Raw genomic sequence first — 10,186 nt, 5'->3', positions numbered from 1 at the left:
AGGTCATTCCTGAGGAGTTGTTTCGCTGACGTATTTAGAGGGACAGGATAAAGTTCTTGACTATGGAGACCAAACAGAGATCCTCACTCTGTATCAGGATGGGTGAAGCTGGCACATGACCCAGAGGAAGGAAAGAAGAAGCGAATCAGGGAGAAGCGGCCCACAACTTCACCAGGCCGACTCACAAGATGGTAGACAGGCAGGCGACTAACCGAGATGTTGGGGATTGCGGGCTGGCTTTCCGCAACGCTTGGCGGTGACCAGTTCCCAAGTGGCAAGTCAGACGGTGGTTCCTGGCGAGGCAATCAGCAGCAGGAAGGCTGGCCGCAGGATCCAGAGCCCTGGGCTAGGCACCCAGGCAGGCAGCAGCAGGTGGGGTGGTAGCAGGTTCTCGTGCAGTACACGGGGGTTCAGCAACCTGGCTGGCAGCAGCGGGACCCACATCAGTTTTGCCCACAGCCGCTGGACCCACAGCCGCTGGACCCACAACAGCTGGGCTGGCAGCAGGTGGTCCGGCAGCAGGTGGTATGACAGCAAGTTGGGCAGCAGCAAGGCTGGCAGCAGCTCGACCCACAGCCGCTAGACCCACCGCAGTTGTGTCCACAGCCGCTGGACCCACAGCCGCTGGGCTGGCAGCAGGTGGTCCGGCAGCAGGTGGTGTGACAGCAAGCTGGGCAGCAGCAAGGCTGGCAGCAGCTGGAACCACAGCCGCTAGACCCACCGCAGTTGTGTCCACAGCCGCTACACCCACAGCAGCTGGGCTGGCAGCAGGTGGTCCGGCAGCAGGTGGTGTGACAGCAAGTTGGGCGGCAGCAAGGCTGGCAGCAGCTGGACCCATAGCCGCTGGACCCACAGCCGCTGGGCTGGCAGCAGGTGGTCCGGCAGCAGGTGGTCCTGCAGCACGTAGGCTGGCAGCAAGAGGACCAGCACGAGTGGGTCATGGTGTCAGGGGTGGAGGGTGGGCAGGTCCTGTCCGGAGGTGAGGTTGTCCGATTCTGGTGCCTCCTCCGGTTCTGGGGCTTTTATGCGCTGGACCCCCGAAGGTTAGGCCAATGGGCAGGACGTTCCTTGTTGGTGTTTACATCGTTTTCCGTAGTCACTGGGGGAATCATAAACGAGGAAGCTGTTTCCTAAATGTTAGCAATCGTTACAAAATAAGTGTCTAATGGTTTCCTATTTGAGAATAACTCACAGAAACATTTTCCAACGAGAGGAAGGTGGGCACATCAGCCGCATCGTTCTTGTTTCAGTGATCATGGCATCCATCGTGTGATCACGTTCTGCTGGGGTGGCTAGGCTCACAGCAGTGTTCCCTCCCCAGTCTTTGCCCTTAGACTGTAAGTGGATTGCGAGTATCTCTGAGGTGAGGGGCATGATGCTGATGTGTTCACTGGGACAAACGTGGTAGATCCCTGAGCCCAGTTCCGTTTCCCCACAGAAGCCGGATTCAAGACTCCCACAGGCGTATCTGTCTCCTGTAGCACCCAACCCCACCTGCGTATCTCAGTTCAATCAAAGACCCTTGCGTAGCCGATGCCTGGGGTTTTCTCTGCCACATGGCAAGGCAGAAGCAAAGCAGGTGGGGAGAAGCAGCAGCAGTAGTCTGGGACGAAGCAAGCATCAGTCAATATACGTCCTTGTTGAACAGGACCCCTGATTTTCCTCGGGTCGAACGCTTTCACCGGAGGGGGGGCTTTCAGGGGCATAAAGGCGGGGGCAGTATGGGCAAAACCAGGTGAGTTGGGGACTCTAGTCCTAACCTTGTTAGCTAGCCTCGTCAGTGTCCTCACGTAGCTCATTACATCTTTATTTATGGTTGCTCTTTCTTTTTTCTGTCAGGCTGTCTTTCTTTTTCTGCCTTTCTCCCTTCCTCCCTGCATGCCTGTCCATCCCTTCCTCGCACCGTGCCTTCTTTCCTTCCTTCCTTCCTTCCTTCCTTCCTTCTCTTCATTCTTTAGTTTCTCTCTTTCTTCTCTTCCCGTTCTCCCTCTCTTCCTCCCTCTACCCCCTTCCTTCTATGCTTCCTTTCTTCCTCCCTCCCTTCTCCTTTTCTCCCTACTCCTCTCCTCATCCCCCCATTCGTATTCCACCATCTTCTTCTCTTTCTTCCAATGATTTTCTCCATCCGCCCGGCTAATTAAGAACATAGTGGAATGAATGGTGACAACCATAGTCGGCCAAAGACGTCTGAAGCCACCAAACCTATCTCTTGGGTACTGGTGTGTTTGGGACAACTTCTGCCTACCAGCTCTGCACCTCAATGCCTAAGTGCCCTTTGCACGCGCAGCAGAATGTCAGGCTGCCTGAGCATGCCACACGGAGAAAACACACTCAACCCTTGCTTCTGGAGAGTGGGTTTATAAAGACTCCAGCTCCCTCATGGCTGAAATAAGAGAATCTCACCCTGTGTGTGCACGCGCGTGTTTGGAGTTGTACCGTTTCTGAGATACCTTTCAGGTTAAAGCTTTGGTTGCAAACTGTGATGCTGGCCTCAAAGTGTTTCTTCCCTGTGACACTTCCCCACACTCGGACCAGTGTCACATGACCTCCCCAAAGAGTCCACATTCCTGGGCTCTTTACTTAAGAGGAGCTTCTGGAAAACCAAACTCTGACATTCCTTGACCCCACTCAGTCTCAATTTCCTCACCTCTACAATGGGAACCTTAATACCTACTTTGCAAATCCCTCCAAGAATTAAAGGGAATGCTCATGAAGGATTTAGTCAACATCCAGCCAATATTCGGAAACATGGGTCGTGTCAGGTTTTCATCTCATTTTGCCAACATGGCGCTTGGGAACCAGCAGCGGTAGGCACGTTTGGCCTTGGCAGTCTCTCCAGAGCATCCTGGGTACCTAGTCTCCAATGCTGGCATGTGTCCTGCATAGGGGCCTTCGAAGCTCATCAGAGGTCCCTCCGCTGCTCCCAGGAAGTGACCCGGGGCCCTGTCTCCTATTCGTCTCGGAGCCTGAATCGGCCTCACAGCCCTGAGTGCTGACGCGGCACCAGTGGCTCTGGACCAGGAGCACCAGCCTTCGTCCTTGACTCCTAGGAATGCACACGTTGTTGTCTCTTTTTTCTTCCTCACTTTCTCCTCACCCCCACGGAGCAGGCATCGTTTCTCCGCCCCCCTCGGTTGCTCACACTTCCTCCACAATATACCAGAGCTTCTTCTGTTCCTTAGATGGTTCAGAGCTCATGGATTCCTCAAAGTCCTACATGCCCATTGCACGATCTCTCTGGCCCTGACACCATGCTTCATCAACTCTCTGGGCAACATTTTGATCACCGTGACAAACTGCCTCACGGGAGGGGAGATACATAGGTTTGGCAGAAAATCACACGATGCCATTTTACTATACCATTAGGTCCTGGGGACGAGGAGGCCAAACAAGAATGTGATATGCACGACCCAAACACAAGCGTGTTCAGCTGCCTCTGTTGCTCACGAGGACCCCGCAGGCTCACCTGTATGTGAGGCAGAAGAGTGCTGAGGGGCTGGATGCCACCCAAGGCAACAGGAGCATCCTGTGTTCCCCAGGGCTCTAAAGGGCAGGTCCCGCTGTCCTCACCTATGGCTGCTGTGGCTGAGTTGTAGGACACTGATGTCCACAACGTAGTGCCAGTGATGGCCCGCCCGTACAGGAGAATAACACTTGTGCGGTCAAAGAAGGCCTCGGATGGACATGTTGCTGGTGCTGAGACTAAGGGTGTGTGCTACCACGTCTGGAGATCTGAACGTAAGTGCGCTTCAGCAAGCGCCCCAACCACAGTCTTGGATCCGAGTGTGTCCATGTCAGCTGTGGGACATTCCACCGTGAAATCTCCTCAGCTGAAAATGCGCATAATGACTTGGGGAGGACTGTGTATGGCTCCACACGGACACTGCATGTGATGTAAAATGTGCGTACAAAACCTCGCATTGGAAACAGGGTACAAAAACACATAGACAATACGGGAGGGAGTCCAAATGATTGGGATTTATTAAGAGAGACAGGTGAGACTCCCCGCGTCTAGGGAGACATTGAAAGGGAACATGACAGGCAGCAAGAGGCGTACAAGCTTCACGAGTACACCGAGAAAGGAAACATACCCGTGTGGGCTTTCAGCAGTTTCCACGAGTTATAGGTCATTCCTGAGGAGTTGTTTCGCTGACGTATTTAGAGGGACAGGATAAAGTTCTTGACTATGGAGACCAAACAGAGATCCTCACTCTGTATCAGGATGGGTGAAGCTGGCACATGACCCAGAGGAAGGAAAGAAGAAGCGAATCAGGGAGAAGCGGCCCACAACTTCACCAGGCCGACTCACAAGATGGTAGACAGGCAGGCGACTAACCGAGATGTTGGGGATTGCGGGCTGGCTTTCCGCAACGCTTGGCGGTGACCAGTTCCCAAGTGGCAAGTCAGACGGTGGTTCCTGGCGAGGCAATCAGCAGCAGGAAGGCTGGCCGCAGGATCCAGAGCCCTGGGCTAGGCACCCAGGCAGGCAGCAGCAGGTGGGGTGGTAGCAGGTTCTCGTGCAGTACACGGGGGTTCAGCAACCTGGCTGGCAGCAGCGGGACCCACATCAGTTTTGCCCACAGCCGCTGGACCCACAGCCGCTGGACCCACAACAGCTGGGCTGGCAGCAGGTGGTCCGGCAGCAGGTGGTATGACAGCAAGTTGGGCAGCAGCAAGGCTGGCAGCAGCTCGACCCACAGCCGCTAGACCCACCGCAGTTGTGTCCACAGCCGCTGGACCCACAGCCGCTGGGCTGGCAGCAGGTGGTCCGGCAGCAGGTGGTGTGACAGCAAGCTGGGCAGCAGCAAGGCTGGCAGCAGCTGGAACCACAGCCGCTAGACCCACCGCAGTTGTGTCCACAGCCGCTACACCCACAGCAGCTGGGCTGGCAGCAGGTGGTCCGGCAGCAGGTGGTGTGACAGCAAGTTGGGCGGCAGCAAGGCTGGCAGCAGCTGGACCCATAGCCGCTGGACCCACAGCCGCTGGGCTGGCAGCAGGTGGTCCGGCAGCAGGTGGTCCTGCAGCACGTAGGCTGGCAGCAAGAGGACCAGCACGAGTGGGTCATGGTGTCAGGGGTGGAGGGTGGGCAGGTCCTGTCCGGAGGTGAGGTTGTCCGATTCTGGTGCCTCCTCCGGTTCTGGGGCTTTTATGCGCTGGACCCCCGAAGGTTAGGCCAATGGGCAGGACGTTCCTTGTTGGTGTTTACATCGTTTTCCGTAGTCACTGGGGGAATCATAAACGAGGAAGCTGTTTCCTAAATGTTAGCAATCGTTACAAAATAAGTGTCTAATGGTTTCCTATTTGAGAATAACTCACAGAAACATTTTCCAACGAGAGGAAGGTGGGCACATCAGCCGCATCGTTCTTGTTTCAGTGATCATGGCATCCATCGTGTGATCACGTTCTGCTGGGGTGGCTAGGCTCACAGCAGTGTTCCCTCCCCAGTCTTTGCCCTTAGACTGTAAGTGGATTGCGAGTATCTCTGAGGTGAGGGGCATGATGCTGATGTGTTCACTGGGACAAACGTGGTAGATCCCTGAGCCCAGTTCCGTTTCCCCACAGAAGCCGGATTCAAGACTCCCACAGGCGTATCTGTCTCCTGTAGCACCCAACCCCACCTGCGTATCTCAGTTCAATCAAAGACCCTTGCGTAGCCGATGCCTGGGGTTTTCTCTGCCACATGGCAAGGCAGAAGCAAAGCAGGTGGGGAGAAGCAGCAGCAGTAGTCTGGGACGAAGCAAGCATCAGTCAATATACGTCCTTGTTGAACAGGACCCCTGATTTTCCTCGGGTCGAACGCTTTCACCGGAGGGGGGGCTTTCAGGGGCATAAAGGCGGGGGCAGTATGGGCAAAACCAGGTGAGTTGGGGACTCTAGTCCTAACCTTGTTAGCTAGCCTCGTCAGTGTCCTCACGTAGCTCATTACATCTTTATTTATGGTTGCTCTTTCTTTTTTCTGTCAGGCTGTCTTTCTTTTTCTGCCTTTCTCCCTTCCTCCCTGCATGCCTGTCCATCCCTTCCTCGCACCGTGCCTTCTTTCCTTCCTTCCTTCCTTCCTTCCTTCCTTCTCTTCATTCTTTAGTTTCTCTCTTTCTTCTCTTCCCGTTCTCCCTCTCTTCCTCCCTCTACCCCCTTCCTTCTATGCTTCCTTTCTTCCTCCCTCCCTTCTCCTTTTCTCCCTACTCCTCTCCTCATCCCCCCATTCGTATTCCACCATCTTCTTCTCTTTCTTCCAATGATTTTCTCCATCCGCCCGGCTAATTAAGAACATAGTGGAATGAATGGTGACAACCATAGTCGGCCAAAGACGTCTGAAGCCACCAAACCTATCTCTTGGGTACTGGTGTGTTTGGGACAACTTCTGCCTACCAGCTCTGCACCTCAATGCCTAAGTGCCCTTTGCACGCGCAGCAGAATGTCAGGCTGCCTGAGCATGCCACACGGAGAAAACACACTCAACCCTTGCTTCTGGAGAGTGGGTTTATAAAGACTCCAGCTCCCTCATGGCTGAAATAAGAGAATCTCACCCTGTGTGTGCACGCGCGTGTTTGGAGTTGTACCGTTTCTGAGATACCTTTCAGGTTAAAGCTTTGGTTGCAAACTGTGATGCTGGCCTCAAAGTGTTTCTTCCCTGTGACACTTCCCCACACTCGGACCAGTGTCACATGACCTCCCCAAAGAGTCCACATTCCTGGGCTCTTTACTTAAGAGGAGCTTCTGGAAAACCAAACTCTGACATTCCTTGACCCCACTCAGTCTCAATTTCCTCACCTCTACAATGGGAACCTTAATACCTACTTTGCAAATCCCTCCAAGAATTAAAGGGAATGCTCATGAAGGATTTAGTCAACATCCAGCCAATATTCGGAAACATGGGTCGTGTCAGGTTTTCATCTCATTTTGCCAACATGGCGCTCTTGGGAACCAGCAGCGGTAGGCACGTTTGGCCTTGGCAGTCTCTCCAGAGCATCCTGGGTACCTAGTCTCCAATGCTGGCATGTGTCCTGCATAGGGGCCTTCGAAGCTCATCAGAGGTCCCTCCGCTGCTCCCAGGAAGTGACCCGGGGCCCTGTCTCCTATTCGTCTCGGAGCCTGAATCGGCCTCACAGCCCTGAGTGCTGACGCGGCACCAGTGGCTCTGGACCAGGAGCACCAGCCTTCGTCCTTGACTCCTAGGAATGCACACGTTGTTGTCTCTTTTTTCTTCCTCACATTCTCCTCACCCCCACGGAGCAGGCATCGTTTCTCCGCCCCCCTCGGTTGCTCACACTTCCTCCACAATATACCAGAGCTTCTTCTGTTCCTTAGATGGTTCAGAGCTCATGGATTCCTCAAAGTCCTACATGCCCATTGCACGATCTCTCTGGCCCTGACACCATGCTTCATCAACTCTCTGGGCAACATTTTGATCACCGTGACAAACTGCCTCACGGGAGGGGAGATACATAGGTTTGGCAGAAAATCACACGATGCCATTTTACTATACCATTAGGTCCTGGGGACGAGGAGGCCAAACAAGAATGTGATATGCACGACCCAAACACAAGCGTGTTCAGCTGCCTCTGTTGCTCACGAGGACCCCGCAGGCTCACCTGTATGTGAGGCAGAAGAGTGCTGAGGGGCTGGATGCCACCCAAGGCAACAGGAGCATCCTGTGTTCCCCAGGGCTCTAAAGGGCAGGTCCCGCTGTCCTCACCTATGGCTGCTGTGGCTGAGTTGTAGGACACTGATGTCCACAACGTAGTGCCAGTGATGGCCCGCCCGTACAGGAGAATAACACTTGTGCGGTCAAAGAAGGCCTCGGATGGACATGTTGCTGGTGCTGAGACTAAGGGTGTGTGCTACCACGTCTGGAGATCTGAACGTAAGTGCGCTTCAGCAAGCGCCCCAACCACAGTCTTGGATCCGAGTGTGTCCATGTCAGCTGTGGGACATTCCACCGTGAAATCTCCTCAGCTGAAAATGCGCATAATGACTTGGGGAGGACTGTGTATGGCTCCACACGGACACTGCATGTGATGTAAAATGTGCGTACAAAACCTCGCATTGGAAACAGGGTACAAAAACACATAGACAATACGGGAGGGAGTCCAAATGATTGGGATTTATTAAGAGAGACAGGTGAGACTCCCCGCGTCTAGGGAGACATTGAAAGGGAACATGACAGGCAGCAAGAGGCGTACAAGCTTCACGAGTACACCGAGAAAGGAAACATACCCGTGTGGGCTTTCAGCAGTTTCCACGAGTTATAGGTCATTCCTGAGGAGTTGTTTCGCTGACGTATTTAGAGGGACAGGATAAAGTTCTTGACTATGGAGACCAAACAGAGATCCTCACTCTGTATCAGGATGGGTGAAGCTGGCACATGACCCAGAGGAAGGAAAGAAGAAGCGAATCAGGGAGAAGCGGCCCACAACTTCACCAGGCCGACTCACAAGATGGTAGACAGGCAGGCGACTAACCGAGATGTTGGGGATTGCGGGCTGGCTTTCCGCAACGCTTGGCGGTGACCAGTTCCCAAGTGGCAAGTCAGACGGTGGTTCCTGGCGAGGCAATCAGCAGCAGGAAGGCTGGCCGCAGGATCCAGAGCCCTGGGCTAGGCACCCAGGCAGGCAGCAGCAGGTGGGGTGGTAGCAGGTTCTCGTGCAGTACACGGGGGTTCAGCAACCTGGCTGGCAGCAGCGGGACCCACATCAGTTTTGCCCACAGCCGCTGGACCCACAGCCGCTGGACCCACAACAGCTGGGCTGGCAGCAGGTGGTCCGGCAGCAGGTGGTATGACAGCAAGTTGGGCAGCAGCAAGGCTGGCAGCAGCTCGACCCACAGCCGCTAGACCCACCGCAGTTGTGTCCACAGCCGCTGGACCCACAGCCGCTGGGCTGGCAGCAGGTGGTCCGGCAGCAGGTGGTGTGACAGCAAGCTGGGCAGCAGCAAGGCTGGCAGCAGCTGGAACCACAGCCGCTAGACCCACCGCAGTTGTGTCCACAGCCGCTACACCCACAGCAGCTGGGCTGGCAGCAGGTGGTCCGGCAGCAGGTGGTGTGACAGCAAGTTGGGCGGCAGCAAGGCTGGCAGCAGCTGGACCCATAGCCGCTGGACCCACAGCCGCTGGGCTGGCAGCAGGTGGTCCGGCAGCAGGTGGTCCTGCAGCACGTAGGCTGGCAGCAAGAGGACCAGCACGAGTGGGTCATGGTGTCAGGGGTGGAGGGTGGGCAGGTCCTGTCCGGAGGTGAGGTTGTCCGATTCTGGTGCCTCCTCCGGTTCTGGGGCTTTTATGCGCTGGACCCCCGAAGGTTAGGCCAATGGGCAGGACGTTCCTTGTTGGTGTTTACATCGTTTTCCGTAGTCACTGGGGGAATCATAAACGAGGAAGCTGTTTCCTAAATGTTAGCAATCGTTACAAAATAAGTGTCTAATGGTTTCCTATTTGAGAATAACTCACAGAAACATTTTCCAACGAGAGGAAGGTGGGCACATCAGCCGCATCGTTCTTGTTTCAGTGATCATGGCATCCATCGTGTGATCACGTTCTGCTGGGGTGGCTAGGCTCACAGCAGTGTTCCCTCCCCAGTCTTTGCCCTTAGACTGTAAGTGGATTGCGAGTATCTCTGAGGTGAGGGGCATGATGCTGATGTGTTCACTGGGACAAACGTGGTAGATCCCTGAGCCCAGTTCCGTTTCCCCACAGAAGCCGGATTCAAGACTCCCACAGGCGTATCTGTCTCCTGTAGCACCCAACCCCACCTGCGTATCTCAGTTCAATCAAAGACCCTTGCGTAGCCGATGCCTGGGGTTTTCTCTGCCACATGGCAAGGCAGAAGCAAAGCAGGTGGGGAGAAGCAGCAGCAGTAGTCTGGGACGAAGCAAGCATCAGTCAATATACGTCCTTGTTGAACAGGACCCCTGATTTTCCTCGGGTCGAACGCTTTCACCGGAGGGGGGGCTTTCAGGGGCATAAAGGCGGGGGCAGTATGGGCAAAACCAGGTGAGTTGGGGACTCTAGTCCTAACCTTGTTAGCTAGCCTCGTCAGTGTCCTCACGTAGCTCATTACATCTTTATTTATGGTTGCTCTTTCTTTTTTCTGTCAGGCTGTCTTTCTTTTTCTGCCTTTCTCCCTTCCTCCCTGCATGCCTGTCCATCCCTTCCTCGCACCGTGCCTTCTTTCCTTCCTTCCTTCCTTCCTTC

The 10,186-nt window shown here is 54.7% G+C and overlaps 1 protein-coding gene across 1 annotated transcript; it reads right to left on the bottom strand.

The window, feature by feature from the left end:
- Positions 1-4,618: 4,618 nt before the first annotated feature.
- On the bottom strand, positions 4,619-9,173 carry LOC124512787 (keratin-associated protein 9-1-like; the record flags this gene model as incomplete). The annotated part of the gene is made up of 3 exons (XM_047080396.1): positions 4,619-4,794; positions 4,867-5,018; positions 8,998-9,173. Coding segments are annotated over 3 exons (504 nt in total), but the record flags the coding sequence as incomplete, so codon positions are not given.
- Between the last annotated feature and the right edge of the window lie 1,013 nt (positions 9,174-10,186).

Source organism: Lynx rufus, unplaced genomic scaffold (genome assembly GCF_022079265.1).
Source record: "Lynx rufus isolate CCGP_SWC_20201006 ecotype Redwood Valley unplaced genomic scaffold, mLynRuf1.p SCAF_18, whole genome shotgun sequence".
NCBI classification, from domain to species: Eukaryota; Metazoa; Chordata; class Mammalia; order Carnivora; family Felidae; genus Lynx; species Lynx rufus.
This window is presented reverse-complemented; position numbering and strand designations above follow the sequence as displayed.